Below are 25,054 nucleotides of genomic sequence, written 5' to 3'. Positions count from 1 at the left end.
TATTATTATTGCACTGGATAGAAATAGGATTGTGGCTTTTCGAGTGTGAAACAAAAAATTGTGACCCTAATTTAACAACAGAAATAACTAACATTCATTGCTCTTTCTCATTTCGTGTTCGACACGAGCTGCCATTTTAGAGATCTATGTCATAAGGATAGAAAATCTTGGACACTTTTAAGATTACGTTCGAAGACAGGGAACAACGCCCTCAGTACCCAGAGCTGCTGTGACAGGGGCAATCCAGCGTTACGTGCGTGACATTCACACAAAAAATGTAAGGTTCCAGGCATGAGATTGCATTAACATATTGGTAATGAACTGATTCATAGCATTTTGAAGTACTTTGTGGTGTCTGCTAATATTTTTTTTTTTAAGAAAAGAAAACTTCAATATGATGATGGTATACTCTGAACACATGAAAAGTATTATCGTAAGTGAGTTACAGCGATGATTCAATAATGTAGAAAGTTTGACTTCATTGGTCTGTTAAACATATGGGCTACATATGCTAATATTTTTTTTCGTGCTGGGCTTCGTGGCGGAGCGGTTAGCACGTCACGCTACGACATCAAGGGTCCCGGGTTAGAATCCAGACCTGGGCATGGGTAATCCATGTGAGCGTCCCTTCGTTGATTTCATCATACCACGCCGACCTCCGTGGTAGAGTGGTTAGCACAACGCGCTACCATGCCAGGGGTATCGGGTTCGAATCTCGGGTAAGACATGGATGTTTGTGTTTGCCCCTAACGAGAAAATTGAGAATTGACTAAAAAATTATAGTAGACGTGAAAACGGAGAAATAGAATAACGGGCGAAACTACCGCTTAGGGGTTTTCCTTCACATAAATAAAGAAGAGTGGTTAGCACAGCACGACCCGAGTTCGAATCCCGACCTGAACATGGGTGTTCTTTGTGAGCGTCCCTTCAACGATTTCATTATATCATCACTCATCGCTCATCTTCATCTGAGCAATTAGCCAAAAGTGGCAGAAAAACGAAGTAAAATAATCCAAATCAATCAATCAATTATAGTATGCATTCGCAAGCATTGAACCTTAATGCAATGCCCCGAGAGCGTATCTTACTTAGTTATTCTTAACAATGTGATAAAAACTTGTGGTGAGATGTATCCCACTTTAAAGTGTAGGTACCGATTAGCTATCTGTGCATACAGTGAACTTAAAACAACATTTCAAATCCTAATATATATATTTGTTCTAATGTGCCAAAAATTATTTTAAATGTTATAATAAATACTCACATCGAAAAGGATGAGTCTAATTTATTACATTCGTTCGCAGGCAAAAGTTGATAAAGGGGAGAAAAAGGCGAGAGGAAGACCATTTAGAAATGGTATTCAGCGAGTATTTCTTTCTGTAATTATTGTTATATCTATTCGGCGTTGCTGGAGCCAATATCAAGGATCGTTCAATAGCGTTGTTACGTATTACCTATGTCTAAATATGTTTGTCTATGTATGAGTATAGGGAGAGTTGTAAATAAAAGAGTGTTAGTTGAGTTTTTAAGTTTTCTTGGGCCCAAATTATTCGATTTATAAACAATCGATATAGAAAAAGGAATGCTGTGAGAGAAATGGAAAACTTTGTAAATTTGAACAATATAACAAACATTTCCAGACGTTTATTTATAGAATACTGGCTGATTACCCGGCGTTGGACGGGTATTTATTTATCCCAATCTTCTATCAGACAGGAAAATAATGAATTCTAACTATAGTGTAAAATGTAACTAATTTTATTTTCAGGTATTTAAAAGTATAAGTACAGTATACAAATTATAAAGTAAAATCTTTTACAAATTCACTATAATTAGTGAATTAATTTAACTAAAATCTTGATTAGTATAAACAACATTTTTAATTTCACCTCCAAGAGAAAGAATAAATAAATTGAACGGCATTAGGAGTGTCACTATTCATTTTAGCGACCCCGAAAACTATGGATTACCGTAATATAGATAAAATGACGAACAAAATTCCAAATGGCTTACAAATGTCGTATCGTACCTGCCCGATTTGCTCTAGACTCGTCACCAAAACTCCCGAGTTCGAAAAGTGACAGATAATCGACGCTAAAATAACCACAATACAAATATTATTATTATTATTATTATTATTATTATTATTATTAATTGATTTTGTCTAGTTGTGGCTATTACTAAAAGAGGTGTTCACCCTCCGGAGGGCGACCCTCGTGAGGGCAGACCTCACCCTCACCCTCCGGAAGACTTGTGAGGGTGAGGGCGGTGGAGGGTGAGGGCAACTGAGATCTCGGAGGGTGAGGGCGGTGGAGGGCGAGGGCGATCTCGGAGGGTGAGGGTGAGGGGAGGTTGACTCAAAATAAACACCTCTGATTACTAAACCTGAATAATAAAATGGGATGAAATGCAATACAGGCTGAATAAGACATTTGAGACATTTTAAATATTTTAACTAATTTGTGGAATTAACAATATTGGCATTTACAAAATTTTGGAAATTAATCACTAAATACCTTTTTCTTCAGTAATTGTTAAGAAATGAAAGGAATAAAGCCAATCACTACAATTTCACTCTAGCAAAATTTAAAGAAAATTAAGTCTCAACATGGAATGTATGGAAATTTACTTTGAGATTAGTTTTGTGTCAGATAGCATTATTTTATCCTCTTTCACATATCGACTTTTCCCAATTTTCAATTTAAATTTTCTTTTACGGATTCTGGACCAGTGAGTGAGAGGGGGAGGTTATAACCTACACATTCCTTTCTCTTCACACACAAATCTGCAACATCTAGCGAGAAGAAATGAGTGTTGGAATACCAGAAAATCCAACACCCTAACTTTTATCAAAATAACAGTGATTGTGGAAAAATATTTTTCTTTAGCTAAAAAGGAAAAATATTAGTTTTAAGTCCAATTTATTCACGAACAGGCGAATCGGTACAGTTTCAACAAAGTTTGTAATTAGCTTTTATAGGCTAATCGGTACTGGAACTACAGTTTGAAATGGGATCTGAACCACTGTGCATTATGCTTCCACCGAAGATCGAATCCGAAACTCATCGATTACTATGCAAAACCCAGGTCAATATGAGCCTCACCTGGAAGCGAATCAACGTTAGTCACTACGCTTTTGGTTACGGTTTACATTTGTAAAGACAACATTTTACACAAATGTCCATGATGTTAGATGGCGAAAATTTCTACCTGGCTCTACATGCAAAATAGTTGGTATTGTCATAATTTCACCATTTCTTTATTAATAAATGCAATTTTCTTACTTATATGTCTTAAGACTCTCGTTATAAATAAGACAGTTAACGTCGTAAAATTCAGAGACATTAAAACAATTCGTAGAATCATTACAATGTTCGTTCGCTGTTTCTTCCTCGGAATTGTGAAATTTGACCAAATTGTTGACAAATTGCATGACTGCATCGCTCACATTTTCTGTATGATCAGCGTCTCTCAGGTTGGTTTCCAACTAAGCAGACACGTGCGACCAAGCAGTTGGAGATTGCTATTTCCTGTATAGCATCATCAAATGCATACGGTATCTTTGATCCTTGGGGTGACGTTAATTCCAAGAAATTATGAACGCGAAAATGAACCATAACAGTTATGTAGATTATATCCATTAATAATCAGCAAGGGCAGGCCTCCGTGGCAGAGTGGTTAGCAGAGCGCGATACAAAGCCAGGGGTCCCGGGTTCGAATCCCGGATAGGACTTGGATGTTTGTGTTGTCCGTAAAATGAGGAAAACCGAGAATAAATAGAAAACTGATATGTACGAATGTTGAGAAAAAGTGTGAATGACGGGGGATGCAACAGAATAGGGGTTTTCCTTTTTTTAAAAAAAACAAAACACAAAAAAAAAACGTGGCTAGCAGAGCGCGCTACAGCGCCAGAGGTGCCGGGTTCGAATCCCGGCCTGGGCATGGCTGTTTCTGAGTGTCCCTTCTTCAATTTCATCACTTATCCTCATGTAAGCGATTAGCCAAAAGTGGCAGAAAATCAAAGTAAAATAAACTAAATCAATCAAAAGGGTAATTTTAATGTTACACGCTGAGCACGTGAATATTAAACAATTTAGTGTATTGTCCTGAATGGTGCATTTAACATTTTATTTTATTGTTTTCCTGTAGTGTTAAAGCACTATATCGTATCGATTTATAACATTCAAAATATAAGCATAGTGCAGTCATATACGTGGTTTTACGGATTGTTTTCCAATGTACAAAGGTAGCTAGGGATGAATTTCTACATGAATACATGTTGTGTAGTATATTATTGTATTTTCTTCTCATTTACAAATTGATATAGTTCATGCTAATTAATATTTGGGTAAACCGACCTCATGGCACAGCGAGTTAAAACGCCAAGGATCCTGGGTTTCAATCCCGTCCTGGGCATGGGTGTTCTTTGTGAGTGTGCCTTCATCAATTCCATCATATCGGCACTCATCCTTATTCTAATAATATCTGGACATGAATACAAATTATGTACTTTGTACTTCTAAATTATGTAACCTTCTCCACTCACCCGTCTCCTCATCCCTTTTAGGTCCAAATATTTTCCTAAGAATCTTATTTTCAAATACTCTCAATTTATGATCCTCTTTCAATGTAAGGGACCAAGTTTCGTATCCATATAATAATACAGGTAAAATTACTGTTTTGTATATTTTAACTTTTAGTTTCTTAGATATTAAACGAGAAGACAAAAGTTTATGAAGAGAGAAGTAACATGCATTTCCTGAATTAAGCCTGCTTTTTATTTCCTCTTTAATATAATTTTCATTTGTTAGTATTATTCCTATTATTGAGTATAGTATATTGGAGAATTATTGGAATTACTGGTACGCTTACGCTCTTTTATAACCGATTAATATCACATGTGAAAGGGGTGGGGTAGCGATTAAACCCAGAGAACTTTGGTGCATACTCCAAAAGAAAAATGTGCAGAAATATGTTTGAATATGTCTTTATGTACCTAAAGTAAATACTAAATGCTTAGTATAATAAAAACCAAACTCCGTGTCACAACAGCCGTATAAGAGGCGGGCCCTCCATGCGACTATTTCATTTGGTCGTGTGTGGTCAGTGCGTCGAGTAGTCGCTGCTGTTATCTGTCTTTCCAAATCGGAGCTAGCTCGCCATCCAATTGTCCTCTACGTCGAAATTTTCAGGGTCACCTTTGAAAATCCAGGTCGGGGCAGCTCGCACCAAAGGTTATAGAGCTAACCATATAGCTAAACTTTAGTTTAAATTGTTAAGCCCACTTTGTGCACAGATAGGCTAATCGGGACTGAACTTATAGTTTAAAGTGAGACTCGAACCAGTGCCACCGCCAGGTATCAAACTCGGGACCCCTTGATTGGTCTCCATCGGGTAGGCCCTGTGTAGCGGTTGCCTTAATAATCTTGACTTTTATTTTTTTTTTATTTATTGCCAATTTTGGCTACAGTTAGCGCACTGTGCTAACCACTCTGCCACGGGGCTCCCCTTTTTTTCTTCTTTCATTTCCAGACATTTTGGTAAAACTTTGAAACGTTTATGTACGTTATAGTATATATTTTGCCATTTTCATAGTTTATTTTGGTATTTTTAAGTGAATATTTTGCTATTTTGTCAGATTTCCTCTAGCAAGAATTATGACAAGATATGTTAGGATCAAAAGTCCACACCCGTCCTAAAGCTAATCTATTTCGTAGGATCTGTTCCTAGTTAGACTGTTGGTCTAAGGTCGAAGGTCAATTTTTCAAATTTTACTTTATCGTGCTAGAGTACAAGATTTTTTAAAGTAGATAAATTCGTCCTTAATAACTTTGCTCTTGATTAAAGTGAAAATTTCGTTGGGAAAGAAGTTTGCAAAAATAATTTAAGTTCACTTCAGCACCAGTTTCGTAGGATTCGACCCAAAGAAATATACCCCCACACGGAATCAAACGTCTTCGCAATTCTTAATTTCATGGGTTAGAAATACATTGAATTTAGATGTGGAATTACAATATGTATGCGTACATATCTACTATATTTTGGTATATGCTGAATGGAAATAAAAACGATTTTGTATTTGAAAAGCTGCTTAGTCAGACGTTACAAGTTAAATGTACTCACTCGAAGGAATTTTTCTATTACTAGGGTTTTTCCCGGACATCTCCTACATTTTAGCCTTATGCCCAGCGTCCGGGAGGAATTTTTAAAATATCATAAATTTCCTACATTTTGAGCGTCACATAATATTAATTAGGAAAATACGTAACAGAAAAAATCATGCAACTTACAAGTCTATGGGCTGCGCTTCCAAACTCAATAGTGAAATTTATTTTGATTCAGTCATTGCACAAAAAGAAAAAAAGTTTGTCCTGCTATTAAACAAACGGGAAAATGGAAGCAATTAATGAACAAAGTCTTTGGACCACTTTCTAATAACGTCACTGTTCAATGCCTGAGCAGAATTTCTTGCCTTAGGGTTTATACTGATGGAACAAGGTGTTGTCCATTCTTATTCAATATTCAATATAGTTTTGTTGTAAAGCAGGGGTATAGAGAACAAAGTTATTCAGGGTGTCTACCAGTCAAGAAAGTCATGGAAGTCAAGAAAAAGTAAAAATCAACAAGTAGGTCAAGAAGTCAATAAAAAGGCAATACATTATTCTTGTAGTCAAGAATTTTTGCTATTGATTGGTTGATTTAGTTTATTTTACTTCACTTTTTCTGTCCCTTTAGATGTGGATGAATGGTGGTAAGATAAGATGGATGAATGGATAGTCAGAAAGATATAGGGACAACCGACACAAGCCCCATATAAGATTATACTGTCTTTGAGTCCAGACGCCAAAGCCTCACTTGTCTGCCAACACATTTCAGGATGCATTAATACGAGAAAGCAGATCTAATTCTCTTCTTAAATTCAGCTTCAGTTTTCATCTTAACTGGCCCTTTGGTACGGATTTTCATTAAATAAATATTTATTTTCTTAATTACTAATTTCCAACTTTATCTAAATAGGGGTCTAGAATAGTCCAGAAAAAGTCAAGATTTCTGGAAGTATTATTTTGGTAGATACCCTGTTATTGGACTAAAAACTTCCCAAGATGAAACGTGTGGAACCATTTTAAATTTCGGTAATTGCTGAATATTTGTTTGTCATTACAGATCATAATTCAAATGTTGAGAGAATACTTTCACTACCATCAGCACAACAGACTCACGAGAGAATTATTTTTTCATAAAGTCTGTAAAATGTTTGGTAATGGTCCCTATAATTTCAAAGAATATGACTTTTCACTCTAACATAAATATATAGTTTGACTAAAAATAAAATTTTGATAAATTCACTTAAATCAAGTAGTAAGAGGTGCATTGATTAGTATGATTACAAGTTTTGAAATCTTGCATTTAAAAATTCATTGAGCATTCATTTTTTAAAAACTGAAAAGTGCCATTTTTCAACTACTTTCTAACGTGTTCTATAGAAATATGTATTATTTATTGAGAATGTTTGTGTCCTACATTTTGACTTAATGTCCTACATTTTGGGACCCATGTCCTACAATTCCCTTACAGCGATCTGGTAACCCTTTTTTATTAATTTATAAGGCTCAGTGTAATTTGCACAGTAGGTTTAAGTTAATTTTGAACCTAACATTGCTTGGTATTAATATCATACATTGTGAAACGCATGTATTAATGTAATATATTATGTATATGTATGTATGTATGTATGTATGTATGTACGTGTATATATATATATATATATATATATTTACCAAGTGCCTCCCCGTTGGCGTAGTGTTTATGTCATCGCCTTGTAATCAAGCGTTGTTGTTATTGTTGTTGAGTTGTTGTTTTAAGTCCACTATATGCACAGATAGGCTAATCCGGACTGGACCTACAGTTTAAAGTGGGATCCGAACCACTATAGGCTTCCACCATAATCATGGGTTCAATACCCGGCGCAGGCACATAGTGTTTTCGATCCTTCTTTAAACTGAAGGTCTAGTACCGATTAGACTAACTGTGTACAAAGTGGACTTAAAGTAAAAACTCAGTATTTAGCGTATCTCTACATATCATATGTATATTTTGTGAATTTCATTATTTGATGTCCAAATTATATACATTTATATTTACTTCACCCAGTTGCGGCGATTAGGGGGATTAGCTTATCCCCCTCCCCCCACTTTTTTCCACTATTGCCCCTGCACTATGCTAAACCTTATCTATAAAGGGAAAGTAAACTGTCCTTGCCAATATAAACAATATTTACCAAGTGCCTCCCCGTTGGCGTAGTGTTTATGTCATCGCCTTGTAATCAAGCGTTGTTGTTATTGTTGTTGAGTTGTTGTTTTAAGTCCACTATATGCACAGATAGGCTAATCCGGACTGGACCTACAGTTTAAAGTGGGATCCGAACCACTATAGGCTTCCACCATAATCATGGGTTCAATACCCGGCGCAGGCACATAGTGTTTTCGATCCTTCTTTAAACTGAAGGTCTAGTACCGATTAGACTAACTGTCTACAAAGTGGACTTAAAGTAAAAACTCAGTATTTAGCGTATCTCTACATATCATATGTATATTTTGTGAATTTCATTATTTGATGTCCAAATTATATACATTTATATTTACTTCACCCAGTTGCGGCGATTAGGGGGATTAGCTTATCCCCCTCCCCCCACTTTTTTCCACTATTGCCCCTGCACTATGCTAAACCTTATCTATAAAGGGAAAGTAAACTGTCCTTGCCAACGTATTCGCCAACACTGACTTCACCCAATACATAGAGCATACGTTCACGTTTAAGAGTTGGACAAGTCGATTTGTTTACTTTTAATGTTCTTAAATTTGAAGTTTAGTAAATATTTTAATTATTGAATTTGTATTTCTGTTGTTGTGTGTTTTCAGTTTCATTCCGTGGAATTTGTAAGCAGAAAACTTCTATTTCACAGCCACTTTCCTCTGCCTATTAATACAGATCTCCATATTGGATAATTCCACTTTCAAGAAGCATATTGTAATGTGACTATTCCACGGAAAAATGATTTCTCCTCCTTACCACATCAAGAAGATATTATATTGTCTACTTAACACTAGTGTAGTCTAGATAATATTCTAAACACAAAACATATTTCTCACATGTAGCTTTTCTTCACACTTTGAATTGATTAATTTATCAACAACCTCACAAAGCTTAGACTTCGATTGATCGACTAGCCAACTAATTAGTTCAGGGTCAATTGTTTGACATGGAGTTCGCTCGAGATATGAAATATTCCATAGTATAACAATTCGGTGTTTCCATCAGTCCATGACGGTGGAGGCACATATTGGTTCGGATCTCACCTTAAACTGTAGGTCCAGTCCTGATTAGCCTTACTGTGCATAAAGTAGACTTAAAACACCAACTCAATCAATCAATCAACCATCAATCCATGAACTTTCATCCTTGTATCTGGTGTATTTTCTGTACAACATCGTTGGCGGAGTGGTTAGCACAGCGTTATTCTCATTATCACGATTAACCAAAAGTTTCAAAAAAGCGCCGCTATATACGAGTAACACACATGAATATTCGATTCTTGATCCGAAGAGGCTAATGGACAGTTCAATTAATAATATTTTTAATGAATGGTTACATTATTTGATGTGTTACTCTCTGTACCAAATTATATGTTTGTATTTCTTTATTTAATTCTGAGGTGACTCCAGGGGCGCCGGGTTCGAATCCCGACCTGGGCATGGATGTTTGTGAGTGTCCATTCATCAATTTAATCATGTCATCACTCATCCCCATCTTCGAAAATTAGCCAAAAGTGGCACAAAAAGCGAAGTATTATCAATCAAACTTAATTCTGAGGTATTCTGAATTCTGAAGGGTCAAGATATGAGGAGTTCAGAGCACATGTGGCGTAACCCCACTTTTCATGAAAACTTACGTATAAATTGGAACTGAGATGTACAAACATTTCAGTGCTAGAAGTAAGTATGTTCCAAGTTTCAAATTCTTGCTAATAGAGGCACCACACCACCAGTATGTTTGTGCTCCAACAACTAAACATAGTACTAAGTTATTTAAATGTGTCTTTCTCTCTCAACTGTTTTGAATGGAGTTATGCCACTTGTGCTGTAAACCCCTGATATATATCGATCGTTGATTTTATGTTATTTGAATCCCATAGACAGATGGACGAACAGACCAAGATTATTATGTATAGTATTTCGAAATTATCTCAACGTCGAAAATGGTTCAATTGTTAACGTTCCATTAATTTTCCACCATAGACAGACAACGGGGCGAATCGAAATACATTCTGTCTAGTTAAACTAGTATTTGCAGATGTCTATTAGGGTAATCTCATTCTGTGTTAACTACCATTATATCAAGAAAAACTTCAGCTATGAGGATAAAGTTTAGTGAAAATATACCAAATTCCATACTGTTATTTTCAGTTCCAATCAATTCCTCAACTCCAGAACAAATACCACTTACCCTATGTACTCCTTATAACTTATTGCAGAATTTGCGTTTGTTTTCTCGTTGGCCTCTCACTAAGATAACATATTCTGCGTACTACTTCTAAATGATATCCTTGAGAAGGAAATGGTTCTATAACTAAATTACAAAATAATATAGCAACATGTATTTTTTTTTTAAAAGTAAAAATTTATTCGTCAGTGCAATACGTCTACAAAACTCGTATAATCATTTTTCAGCGTACCAGATTCATATAGTTTTTCCTTGGATCTTTAGTCAGCAAAATATAGTTAACAAGCTCACATCTATCACAGTTACACCACAACGAAAGAATCATTCGAACTTGCACTGAAGTGGGCTATTTCCAATTTATCGAAAACGGTATTTATCACTTACGGTGAGCTCAAATGGAGAGGAATATATTGTAATTTTGATCTTCTGTTAATTTCTGAAATAAGAATAAATTACAGTTAATTAAGTAGGTACGTAGAAAGACTGTTAGCTAAACAAAAATGTAAAATGCATATCTATAATTAAATGGTAACACTGTTGAGCCTTGTTTCCATGTTAATGAAACATTAAAATGCTGACCAAGGCAAAATTGATTGTATAAAAAATATACACTAAAAACGTAACGTTTCCACCCTCTCATAGGGTCTTTTTCAGACGAAGATTCACAACAAATTTGATTGTGAATCTTCGTCTGAAGAAGACCCTGTTGGAAACGTTAAGTTTTTAGTGTATATTTTTTATACAATAAATTTTGCCTTGGTCAGCATTTAATGTTTTACTATAATTAAAACAGCACTGGGTAATATGACAAACTTGCCTTTCTACTCTGACCCACTACACAACTTCTATGGCATAAAGTTTTGCTGAGCTCACTCATATGCAAGTAAGTTGTATATAGTAAGTTTTGAATTAACGGAAGGGATGCCGGGGAGTCATCCCCCATTAGATTCTAACGTCCCTGGCAACAATGGCAAATTTCAATCCCTAGGGAAGATTCTATTCACCCCCATAAAAATGTAATAGTCCTATTTTTTTAAATGGAAATTTGTTTGTGATGCTAGCATGTTTTTGTGTTTTAGAACGTCGGTAATTCATAGAATGAAAACATATGTAAAATGTTATTATTGTGGAACTGGTAGTGTCCGCCTAAATAATTATCAAGAAATGCTTAATAATATTTTATGCATTTGTATTCTTAGGCTAGAAAGAAGAGGATTACATATTATTAAATACATTTATTGCAAGAAGTTCATGGTAGGGAAACTCCGTGGCGTGGTCTTCATCACAGCGGGCTACGAAGCCAGGGGTTCTGGGTTCGAATCCCGGCCTGGGTATGAACGTTGTTTGTAAGTGTCCCTTCATCAATTTCATCATATCATCACCCATCGTCGCGATTAGCTAAAAGTGGCAGAAAAGAGACTCTAAATAACAAAAATCTAAATCAAGGTAGCAGTCCTTATTCTTAAATTCAATCCTTTCAGTATATAAGACGAGCTGATTAATTGTTTCTGGAGACTTATATACAAAACAGAACATTTAAATGTTACTTTATTTTAAATTACGAGTCAATATAAATAAAAAATACATTTTCTTTCAACCGGAAAAATGTCTAGTATAGGCGTGACAAAATACAACAGTGCTGATGGATTATTATATATCAAGTGGGCATGTTGCAGAGACAGGATATTCTCGTCGGTTTAAAATGCAGACCTTACGAATTCCATTATTTGCCTCATCCGGTGGAAAGGTACAACCTGACAGCCGGATCTGAATTGACAGATACTGGAATTTGTATGTCTAAGCAGTCGAACCGATCTGAGGAGTGAGGAATGAATATTGAGGGTTGGAAATTCAAAGTTCTCCAGAGCGGTAACCAATAGTGTAACAGGAAATGCTCGGGAAAGATATCAGTTTGTGCGGGAAAATGAATGTACATTTTTATATTATTGTAATGTTCTCTTCAAATTACTACTACTACTGACAATAATAATAATAATAATATGCCTTTGTCTTCCCTATAATGGGGTCTGCCCCGATAGTGCAGTTGTAACGTCATCACATTGTAATCAAGGGGTCCCAGGTTTGACACCCGGTAGTTTGGAGCCCAATTTGAACTGTAGGCCCAGTCACGATTAGCCTTTCTATGCACTTAGTGGACTTTAAACAAAACCTCAAGTCTTCTCCAAAACGAGGGTGAAAATATAATCTTATGAGAACTAGAGGAGCGTAACCCCAAAAATGCTGTTTTCAGTTTTTGATTAAATAAACTCCTCTGAAGAGCTCTGTTTGGAGTCATATCAACATATCTCCACTTCTAATCTTTAACAGTAAAATGGAGTCACCCATCCCCAATGTACTGACTCATTTCAAGAGTCAGACATATTCCTAAGAATACATTGTTTCCTCCCTCCTGTAAATTTAAGAAACTGTAGATGCGTCTCTCTGGTTTTCAAACGACGATATATACTTTCCTCCGTGTGTGTATGTGTGTGTGTGCACAGTACACTTAGCAATGGATTCCATCCCTCTTAAAACAATCAATTCACCCACTGGTTTATAGTTTGAGAGTATCATAAGTATCTATGCACAAACCAAGACTGTGAAATTAGCATTCAATTTCGATTTCATTATATTATCGCATTGCAATTTTGATTTTTTTCTGTGCTATTTGTGAGTGTCCCTTCATAAGTTTCATCGTATCCTCACTCATCCTCATCTTTGCAATTAGCCAAAAGTTACAGAAAAGCGAAGTAAAATAAACCAAATCAAATTTTGATGTTTTCCCATTGATTCAGTTGATGCGGTATAGAATTCCATGAGGCAATTTTTTTCAACACTTCCAAAACCAGTGATTGGTTCCGGACAAGTTTGGAAACGGTATTAGTCCATTTCTTGGTAACCATGTGACTTCTTCCTGTCATTTAACCCAATGATAACAATATAGCCAAAAAAATCTATCCATAGGGCAGTGTGTTTTACTATGAGCATAGTCGTCGCCAGGAATTTTGGTAAGGGGTTAGGCCATTGAAAAGACTTGAATAGTAGAAATGTTAACAATAATGATAATAATTATAAGATTTATATCATGCTTATGATTATTGTTGCAAAATAATTATTATAAACTAATGAAAACAAACCAATTTTATTCCAAATTTATTATGATTATTTTATTATTCTTTACATTTCATACAGTTTGTGTACGGAAATGCATATTATTTATATTTTGTTTTTAACGTTTGCACACCTCGTTCTAGAAAAGATGGTTCATTGATTGATTTGGTTTATTTTATTTCGCATTTCTGAAACTTTTGGTTAATCGCTAAGATGAGGATGAGTGATGATATAATGAAATTGGTGAAGGAACACTCACAAAGAACACCTAAGCCCAGGCCGAGATTCGAAGCCGGAACACCTGGCGTTGTAGCGCGGTGTGCTAACCACCCCGCCACGGATGTCAGATATACGTAAATAATGTATGCTCCTTGAAAATGACCTTCTAGTGACGCTAACGAATCGGTGCAATAGATCTTTGAAAAACAAATAAACGTCTTGGCTATACTGAGGACGAATTCTCTGGTTTGCTTTAGTCCTATGATGTCAGGGGATCTATGAATGGATAAACCGTTTCAGCATTTCAGCATTCATCATTATCGTCATGGTTAATCTAGAGAGGTAAAGAAATGACACAAAATGAAAAGGAAAATATAGGTAGTTATTGTAATCGAACAGTACATAAAAGTCACAAGAAAATGGAAAAATTCCAATAGGAAGCAGTCTCTCAAAGCAGTGGAGCTACAAATAATAGTTCATTTTTGAGTTACTACAAGTTAATTGCTTCGAAACACAACTTCCCACAACTGACAAGAGAAATTACTAAATGATAGCAAGCACTATCCATGACAACTGGCGTACGCAAGGGGAAGCTGATGATACAGCCCTTACCGAAATCTTGAGAAAATCAAAGCCTTCAATTGATAGCAAGAAAGAACTCCGGAAAAACCGGTGGCAAATGCAAACACACCTTAAGATGACCCACCATTACTCTTTCTGTCTTGGAACAACTTTTGAAGCCAACGTTAAAAATGATAATAACGAAATATTTTACAGTGTATCCCACCCCGTTCTTAGAACAGCTTACAGACTTCCTATCAGCGCCCCTTAATGAATGATTTTAGGTATCTTTACAAAATTATCAATGGCAAAATCCGTTGCAATACGCTCCTCCAGGAATTCCACTTTCGAGTGCTTATGCGCACAACACGAAACACAAATCTATTTTACACAAAAAAGCCTAGACTGGAAATTCAAAAATGATCGCTCTTCCACGACTTCCCAGTCAATATAACGACCTCCCATCAAGTGCTGATGTATTTTCCACAGAGTACGCCTTTTGGTCAACCATCAGAACATGTTGCTAAATAATATTTAATTGTGCTATCTTGACTTATTTTATATTCATATTTTGTCTTATTTTGTTATTTTTATTCTTTTTTGTTCTTTTCATTTTTACTGATTTCAGTGTAAAATGGCTACGTACTGTATCGAAAATTTTCTCAATAAATAAATAAATAAAATAAATGTAATACTGTACTCACCTTTACAATTCCAGCCCCTCCGAAAAAAATCATGCGTACGCCAGTGTCCGTGACTGTTGTTTTCACCACATATGTCTTAAAATATTTTCATACTGATTCTAAGACTATTGTGTAAAACATTTTTCAGTCAGCCTTGAAATTTTGCCTTAGAGATAATTCCATGAAAATCGTTATAGTTGCCAAATTTAGTCCTTCTCCCACGTTACAAATATTCAATTAAGCAATTTGAGTGCCGTAAAGTAACTGTTGAAAACATTACTTTTATTGCAAAAACTTAACTCTATTACAGTTACAGCTACTTGATTTTAAGTAACAAGTTACAGTTACAATTCCTCAAAAAGTAACTGTTATTTGTAACTGACTTACTTGTAACTATTTACTTCCAAACACTAAAAGATATAGTCATAATTAATTACTCCTAATCTTGCTACATTTCTTATGTTATCTCTTTACTAACCCTCTACCTGCGCGCGTGACATTTTGCATAAATAAGCATTTCTTGTTACACTTAATTATTTTTCTTAAAACATAGGTCTCCTTAGTAGTTTATGAAACTTTTCACTTCATACTAAACATGATCTAATATCTTTAAGTAATATTTCTTATTTTAAATTAATTATAGACTAATAGGGGAATTTCTTTGCGCAATACCACAACATCAATACCACACATCATGAATGTAAAAACATGTTTTCATTGATTTGTACAGAACTTATTTAAAGGAAATAATCTATGGCTTAATTGCAGTCCCAATAAGATAAATAATAAAAATAAGTATGAAGATGATGATAAAACTGAACCTAACGCAATTATTTGCGACAGGAAGGATACGTATCCATGGTGATCGGTTCAGGTTAAGATGTGTTGGCAATTTACTCGACACGTATTTTACTTTAATTACACGTAATTTATTACTAAATTACTTGGCGTAGGAAACAGTTTTTAACATCTTCATAAAATACTATTTTCATTACTTGATTAAACAATGTCATACTGGAAATATTCAAATTCAAATACATAATTCAACTTCATTATGATGCTGTTGTGTGTTACATGCAATCATTCATTGAATCCCTTCCTGCTTTAAGAACCAAAATCATTATTTTGGTAACTTTTAAATGGAAAGATTTAAATGTCACTTTTTATTTTTCTGTGCCTACCTTCTATTTAATCACGCGAGGCATGCATACATAACTTAATCCTATTTCAAGTGACATATGTGGTCTATTGGTTTTGAGCCACCCAAATGCCTTTCATCCTAAAAATGATATTTGTGTATCTTTAGAAGGTGCATTCATACCTGGAATGGTAAAAATAAAATGTAACAAATTTGCTGGTTCCGAATTCGGTACTATGTATCCTGAATATGTTAATATTTGTGATAAGAAAGAATTCTGGGAAGACATGACCACACTTCTATCTTATGAATGTGTCTTACTTTGTCGCCAATTTTATCATAACCGTTGCTTAACAATTTATGAAGAAATAAATTTGCCAATATTGATATACGGTTCGCCATATATTTCTTAAGTGCAAGGTGTAATAAGTAAGGAATTATTTAACTTGCAGAAGGAACAGTAATAAGTAACAATCACTCGTGTTAGAAATCAAGTGCATTTCAAACCTTTTTTCCTTTTGCTTAGAACAATTATGAATATCTCCAAATATGATGTGGGTAGTCAGTGTAAAGCCGCATTTATTGTTATTGTTCAAACAAAGTTAAAAAAGAGTATTTTTAAGAAAACGTATAAACGAATGTTATTCTTATGACATTCAACTATATTACAGTGAAATCTGATAAAATCGACAAAAGTAATCTTAGGATCATTCTATATGAAATTTAAAATGATTGGTTATGGCCATTTTTTTTAAAAAAAAAATACTTGTGTTCTAAAATAATTTACTAAATCAAACTAACTTTCAAAGCATACCTTCACAACTAAATGTTTTGGAACGTATCTGCGAAAATTTCTTAATTCTTGCAGCTTAAACTTTACCAATACTTGACACCTTATTGTAAATGAACCAGTCAAGCGAATAAAACATCAGAAGTTTTAAAACTGACCATGCAAGAAATCATTTTGGACTTAAATATTCCATACAGAATTAGTTTTGTCGACTTTCATCAGATTACACTAAAAAGTAATGACAAAAAAATCATTACCTACTTATTTATAATGCACAAAAGTTATTCGTTTATAAATTCCGTGTATGAAGTGAATCGAGATTGGAAGTGAATTCTATTCTTAGTATGGTTCACGCAAGGATTTATTTACTCGCTCAGTTTCACATTTTAGGGATTCCCGGTGGAGGCACATTGTGGTTCTGATCCCACTTTAAACTGTAGGTCCAGTCCAGATTAGTGCATAAAGTGGACTTAAAACACCAAATGAAGCCAATTCAATCCCATTTTAGGGATCCTGAACTATTAGGAAAATTGTGAATGACTGTATTGAAAATGCTTGAGTATCGAAAATTGCTTGGAAATGTTTTTCTTTGTTCCAGAAATGTGAGAAAAATGAAGAAAAAATTGTATAGATTTCGTTTCTTCTTTAGAAATGTACATATGTGTAAGTTAGGAATTGTCAACGCTGAAAAATTACACAGACAAACACAAACATACATACACCATTTAATGAATATATAACTCGTTCAAAATCAAGCCTATTTCCAAAATTTTCGTCCTGCACACACGCACACGCACAACGGTGATAGTGTGATATAAACATGTCCCTCCCCCTAAATATAGAATATGATTGAAAATTTCAAATATTCCAGTTCAATTATCTCACTTGTCTGCTTAGAAAAGAAAAATGATTTTCCGAAATCGGATTTTGTTCCCGATCTCAGTACCGATATTTCCAAGACGCCGCATTTCCTAGCGATTTCAAAAACTTAAGTTTGTGATGGCATTTTGCCCGTCACTTGCAGTTCATTTTCCGAACTATATTCAAATTATTTTAGTGGCTTTAAGATTAAGAATTTTTTTTCATTACAGCACAGTGCAGTCAGCTAATTACATAACATTACTTGATCTGTGGGCAGTAAAATAATATTCGGTATAACGGAAAAATTTACACATGCCTTAGTTTTAGTAAAACTATTTGACAGATATTTAGGGGTTTAACTCCAATATTCCAGCCTCAGTACACCTTTATTTGTGGGGGCGGTATACATGCTTGTAGCTTTAGACTTGAAGATTCCATAGGAATTATGTGACAAATTCTGATATTTTAAAATCAAAATTTGCCAATTCATTTCCATGTTTAATTTCAGCATGTATAGACTGCATTGGAGACAAAAGGATTCGCTTGATAGTCGGTGCATTTTATGTAATTTTTTTCTCGGCGGTGAAGATGAATGACGAATTGATGAAATAAATGAAGGCACAAAAACCATGAAACCCAGGATTCGAAAGTAAAACCCCTGTCTTCGCAGCGCACTACAATAACCACTGCGGAAAAAGGGTTAGGCATTGAAGATAACTTTTTTGCTTTGCATCTTTCAAAATCCGTACAAGTAGATGCACATTTCCCATCATAAGTTCTTACATGGACTTATTTTTTTTTTTTTTAAAAAAAATCTTAACCTTGAAGTGGGACTCATTTTAAGTTACACTCCTGTACTCGAAGTAAAGGGGACGTGGTATCCCCAAGCTAGGAAGAATTGCCCAAATTATCCCCCAACTGTCCCATTGTCCTCTTCTTGAAACACAGGAACATCCCCCATCTAGCCCCAAAGCCCAAGAAAACATCCGTCTACCTAAACATTTACCAGAGTGGTTAGCACAGGTCACTACGACACTAGCGATTACGGGTTCGAATCCCGGCGTGGGTGTTCATTGGATTGTCCCTTCATTGCTTACTTCATTTCGTCGCTCACCCTCATCGTCACGATTAGCCAGAAGTGGAAGAAAAGCGACGATAAATTACAAGAATAAAAAAATCGAGCACTGTTACATCCTATCCACATGAATCTTGCCCGAATCTGGTGTTTGTGTGGCGGGGCAGGAAGTTAGTTAATATGTACAAAAAAAAATATGAACAGTACCCTATAAATTATAACAACGATTTGATTATTATTATGAACTTGAAATACATTACTATTTTGCCAATTAGTTATTATTATTATTATGTGGCAATTATTATTAATAATTCAGCATTTTTATTTTCTATATTTTCTATTGAAATTTATTGTAAGGTTTGTGTTATTAGATATTTTTAATAGTTATATTGACTTTTGAATAATCACATATTGTAAAATATATCTTATACTCATCTTCTCAGATTTGCGGTAATAACTATAAAACCAATTATTTAGCTATTTTCATTTTCGAAATTAAAGTATTAATATTATTTGACTTGAAAGTTAAATGGAAGGAAATAACAAGCATATAGAAATAATTTTACTTCTTGTAAAATAAAAACTGTAATTAAGAGATTATAATAATGTGTAAACACTATGCAATAGTTTTTAATTGTAGTTATGATTCTATATTTAGAGCCACACATTTTCAAAAACAACTGATTTAGTTAAAGAAATAAGAGCCATCCAAGAATTGCCTCATAAGACAGTCGCTGATTGGAAGATATTTTGTTTTTCAAAGTTAATGATGTTGATTTGACCTCACATTAGAACGGTAGAATAAATATATTTTAGATATAAAGTGATTTGGAAATTTCTGAAAAATAAAATCGTATTTACAGCAGGATACATTACCAGCTTGAAAATTTATCCATTTACATTATGAATGTTTAAGTTATAAATTGAAGTTAAAAATAAAATTTCAGTTACTTGCCTGATGGAGACTTCTGTTCACAATCACGCTGACGTTTCCTGTCGGTCATTACGCCCTGAACCTTCCTCTAGGGATCATGAAGAACTTTGGTTTGTTGGAGTTGTTGCCTGCGGTGTTTCCATTGTTGATGCTGTTGGCGTTAACCTCTTCCGGTTTGGGGCGCACGTCGCTCTTGTTCTCTTCGGTCGGATGTACCTCTTTCGTGTTGTCCTCTTGTGTGTTGTTGTCGCCATCCTTGTCCTTGTCGTCAATCTTCTCCGGTTTGCCTTGTGCTCGAGCCTGCATCGAGGGCATCTGCGATTCTGGCATCATCATCATCATCACCTTCTCTTCACCGTCCTGGGGCCTTTCTTCCATGGCCCTGTACGCCGAGTGGAGGGTGGCCGACTTGTAAGAGGGTGCGTGAGGGTGGATCAAGCAGGTGAGGCTCACAGCTGGTCCTGGAAGGTATGGTGCATGCTCGTATGAATAGTCGTAGCAGTCCTCGTGGTGATCTGGTTGGTGGTGCGGCTTCTCGTGGTGTGGTTTTGGGTGTGGGTGCGGGGCCGGGTGCGGGTGCGGGGCCGGGTGCGGGTGCGGGTGAGGGTGAGGGTGCGGGTAGACCGGTTTCGGTTCGTAGTAATCTGGCTTGTGTTCGTAATGCGCGTAAGGATGAGGCTCTGGATGATACTCCGGTTTGTGTTCGTAGTGCGGTTGAGGGTAGGGGTAGTGCGGTTCGTGGTAAGGTGCATACTCGTGCTTTTCCTCGTGGTGCGGCGGCTTGTGGTACGCTGGTGCGTGGTACGGTGCCGGGTGAGGAGGTGCATAGTGAGGTGCAGGTGCTGGGTACTTGTGCTCGGGTGCCGGGTAGTGTTCCGGTTCGTAAGGGTGATATGCCGGTGGCGAGTAAGGGTGATGCATGGGTGCGTGGTAGTACGGTTGATGAGGTGCATGCGGTGGTGGGTAGCTGTCGCAGTAGCCATCGGGACCGCAGGATTTGCGTTGTCTGTTGAGATCTTCCTCGTAAGGATCCACCACAGGAACGATTACGGACGGCATCTCTTCTTCTCCACCGTAATACACATCTCTCTCTTGAAGAATCTTGTCCACTTGATCCTCAAGTAACTGGAGGACTTCCAAATCGTCGTCGATCGGCGCGCACCACGCCAGCCCTAGAAGGGCTAGATTCAATAACAGGGCGACCTTCATTTTACACTAGAGCGGACTTCTCGTGTTCATGCCCAGGTCAGGAGTCGGATGAATTCACAGCTGGGAAGTGTCAGGTTTTTAAGAATCACAAAGGTTTAGTCTACGGCAGCATGTTGCACCATTCTCTTCCTGTAGGCAAACATTGCCGACGCAATGTGTGTACACTTCCTACTTGCTTCCCCCCTCCTTTGCTCCCCTCTCCCGCTCTGGAATCTCAAAGGAAGTTGCTGATCCAACATAGACATTTCCTCAGACAAATTTAATGTTAAGTGCTGGTTGAGGTCATCAAAACAAGTTTAGTTTTAATTACAGAAATCCTTTCGCTACCGTACTATGATAATATTACCATATCTTAAAAACACGAAGTTGTTGACCAAGGCAGTTTATTAAGATAAAAACACTTAACAGGTAACGTTTCAACCCTGTATCAGGGCCTTCCTCAGACGAAGAACTAAACTAAAAGCATATCTTGTTAAATGAGAGTGACAGCCATGTATCTTATGTATGTAATAAATTTTGGTTTGAGTTCCTTTCTCCTCCCCATCCGACCTTTCCGGAAATAATTAGACGCCAACACGTGGAACAAAGTGGAACATCATTGGCTGAAATTTGAGTCATTCCGTTAAGTGAGTATTTATGCTAGTCGCTTTCCATCTTCGACAAGACGCCACAAATTGTGTGCCCTTCAAGCGTGCTCACTGAAAAACGTATAGCTATATATATATATATATATATGCACATTATTGCCGACCTCCGTGGCTGAGTGGTTATCACAGCGCGCAACAACGTTAGGGGTCAGGGTTCGAAACCCGGCATGGGCATGGGAATTCTTTGTGAGTGTCCCTTCACTAATATCATCATATCATCACTCATTTTCATCTTTGCGATTAACCAAAAGTGGCAGAAAACCGAAGTAAAATAAACCAAATCAATCTAATCTAATCCAAACATTATCCTGTTTAAGATGATTGGATTCATCAAAGATCACACGTGTTTGCCAATGCTTAAACGACCCTTGCCTGCTTTCTATTTTGAATGTTTTTGTGGGTGTGTGACTCCTTTTTTTCCCAATTTCTGAAAGAGTTGAAATTTGGAAATGTATAACTTATGGAAAATTACTCTAGGCATTTTGAAAGGGAAAACAGATTCAAACTGTACAAAATTCGTTCGCTATGTGTGGTGTCATGTTATAGTAACTGAACTACTTGTAAACAACTTTTCTTCAAAATAAACAACTTCAAACCAAAATCAAGGAAATGACGCAGAAAGGTTTCCGTCTAACAGCTTCATCATTTAGGGGCACTACTGACAATTAATACATACAGCCAACGGCAAAAGTAACAATAGACGAATTGTCCATCACCATTTTCATTCATTCTGTTTTTCGCAATGTGGCGATCGTGATTTGAAATAAAAACGTCAATAAGCAGAGGACAACATCTGCTTCGCATAAACAGAATTCAATTCCTTAATACAACACATGAAGTAGAATTAAGGAAGCGATGGGCAATTTGCCTACTGTTATTTTTGCCGTTGGCTGTACAATCTCTAACGTACGTAGGATTTTTTTTCGGAGGGGCTGGAATTTAAAGATGGGTAATATAGATGTGTTCTAGGATGAATGGGTGTCACATCGCGGGTGAATGTAGAAGACATTAATTTATTTATAGAATTTATTTATTTTATTAAATGAAGTTTTTAACAGAATAAACAGCACATGTTTTGAAGATATATTTCAGTGGCTCTGAATACATTTTTATTGGTTCTGGAAAAGGATTTTATAATATTTGCTCCAATATAAATACGTTATTGACAATGATATATTAACGTGATTTCTTTCGAAATTATCTAATCGAATATAAATCTCCATTTCAATTAAATCAATGTAAGATTTTTTTTCAACTTCCTTAACTTTGTTACTGGAAGGCGAGTGATCTCATCTCATGCTGATGGATTTGATTAGGTTTATTTTACTTCGCTTTTCTGCCCCTTTTGGCTAATCGCAAAGATGAGGATGGCTGATGAAGAACACCGACGCCCAGGACAGGATTCAAATCCGGGAGCTCTGGCGACGCAGCATGATGTGCCATTGCCAACCACTCCGCCACGAAGGTCAGAGTTCTTAAAACAAATATTGTGATATAATTAACGATTTGGTGATTAGTAATCCATAAATTTTCTTGCTTTGAAAACTTTATTAGAGATTTCCCACCCACATGTTGTAAAAAAAAAAAAAAAAAAAAAAAAAGTGGCCGCGGTGGTCCCACCCACATGTTGAAGAATGGAAATGTATGAATTGTGTGCGGGCATTTCTTTATCAAGGAGCGCGTCATTTTCTCCATTTGTAAGCATCAGCGGCAACTGTTTTATCTCAGCTCTGGCAAGTCCTAGGACAATGAGACAAAATCTGTGATGTTAAGCATAGTATAGGCTATAATTATATTTGAGTATAATATCCTCAATATTATTCCTTCATAATACATTTTAAGGTCAAAGTTGTGTATCCTAATTGTTCAAATGTAATTTTTGGACATTTTTCAGGGGGAAGGCAGTTTTTTTAACACTTGAATTTTTTGTGCAAGTACCTGTGTACCAGTAGTGTGTGTCAAAATTATTTGAAGCTTCAGGCTTTAATCCTTCTTTTTCTACGGGGTCATAAACATGTACTTTTTGTTAAAGAAATCCAAGTTCAGGGTTAAATATATCTGGTGGGCAAGTTGTTTAAAAATCTGAAATTTGTACACAATACAGTACTCCATGATAAGTAACTTCAGTAAAAATTATGAGTTTGAGATCCAATTGGTTTAAGAGATACAAAACTCGTGAAAAATTCAATATTTTGCATTAAATATGGTATGCTTAATTTCATTTCTTATTAACATTTTGTGCTAGAATTCTGCGAACTGTAATTTGGAATGTCAATCAACAACATTACAATCCTGAAATGGATCTACAATAAAGTATATATACGAGGGCGTGCTGAAAAGTAAAGCTTCCTATGTTTTTATTTTTTTTGTTACCTTCTAAACGCATTTTGGATTTTGAGCAACCATACATCGCACTTATAAGACTTTCCTGCTTCTCCATTGAAGGTTTCAAACTTCTATCACCAGAGGGTGCTGAACTGTAGCGAGGAAAATAGCAGCATGTAACCATGCAATGTCGGTGCAGCGTCTGAAATAGCGCCCGTGATCGAGTTTATAACCGCAGAAAATGTGCTACAAATTGACATTCATATGAGACTGAAGGCATTTTATGGGGATGAATGCATAGACATCAATACTGTGCGAATGTTGGGCTTTTCATGCTCGTAAAGAAAACCCCAGCTAAAGAAGTCTCATCGTATGTGAGAGAATGGAGTGGAAGGCCACGTACTGCAACTGATGGAGGTCATCAGGTGTTCAACTGGGGTTACGTGGTTACATGCTGCCATTTTCCTCGCTATAGTTCAGCACCCTCTGGTGATAGAAGTTTGAAACCTTCAATGGAGAAGCAGGAAAGTTTTATAAGTGCAATGTGTGGTTGCTCAAAATAAAAAAATGCGTTTACAAGGTAACAAAAAAATAAAAACATAGGAAGCTTTACTTTCCAGCACTCCCTCGTATATATACTTTATTGCAGATTCATTTCAGGATTGTAATGTTGTTGAATGACATTCCAAATTACAGTTTGCAGAATTCTAGCACAAAATGTTAATAAGAAATGAAATTAAGCATACCATATTTAATGCAAAATATTGAATTTTTCACGAGTTTTGTATCTTTTAAATCAATTGAATCTCAATTTTTTTTACTGAAGTTACTTATCATGGAGTACTGTATTGTGTACAAATTTCAGATTGTTAAACAACCGCCCACCAGAGATATTTTTAACCCTGAACTTGGATTTTTTAAAACAAAAAGTACATGTTTATGACCCCGTAGAAAAAGAAGGATTAAAGTCTGAAGCTTCAAATAATTTTGACAAACACCTA

General features: G+C 35.9%; 2 protein-coding genes across 2 annotated transcripts in view; one reads left to right on the top strand and one right to left on the bottom strand.

Moving 5' to 3' along the window:
• The window catches only part of LOC145992683 (uncharacterized), a 245,492-nt gene that overhangs the window by 106,586 nt on the left and 113,852 nt on the right, over positions 1–25,054 (top strand). The window lies entirely within an intron of this gene.
• Positions 10,714–21,158, bottom strand: LOC145992681 (uncharacterized). The gene is made up of 2 exons (XM_083129059.1): positions 19,894–21,158; positions 10,714–10,936 (listed from the first exon to the last, which is right to left on the bottom strand). The coding sequence occupies exon 1, from the start codon at positions 21,079–21,081 to the stop codon at positions 19,942–19,944; it is 1,140 nt and encodes a 379-aa protein (XP_082985185.1). The 5' UTR covers positions 21,082–21,158; the 3' UTR covers positions 10,714–10,936; positions 19,894–19,941.

Source organism: Lepisma saccharinum, chromosome 9, assembly GCF_977018435.1.
Source record: "Lepisma saccharinum chromosome 9, izLepSacc3.1, whole genome shotgun sequence".
Classification (NCBI taxonomy): Eukaryota; Metazoa; Arthropoda; class Insecta; order Zygentoma; family Lepismatidae; genus Lepisma; species Lepisma saccharinum.
The sequence above is the reverse complement of the archived record's forward strand: the minus strand, read 5'-3'. Positions and strand labels throughout refer to the sequence as shown.

Bases quoted from the DNA above. Each gene is read 5' to 3' on its own strand.
- LOC145992681 (XM_083129059.1), bottom strand. From the start codon at position 21,081: ATGAAGGTCGCCCTGTTATTGAATCTAGCCCTTCTAGGGCTGGCGTGG.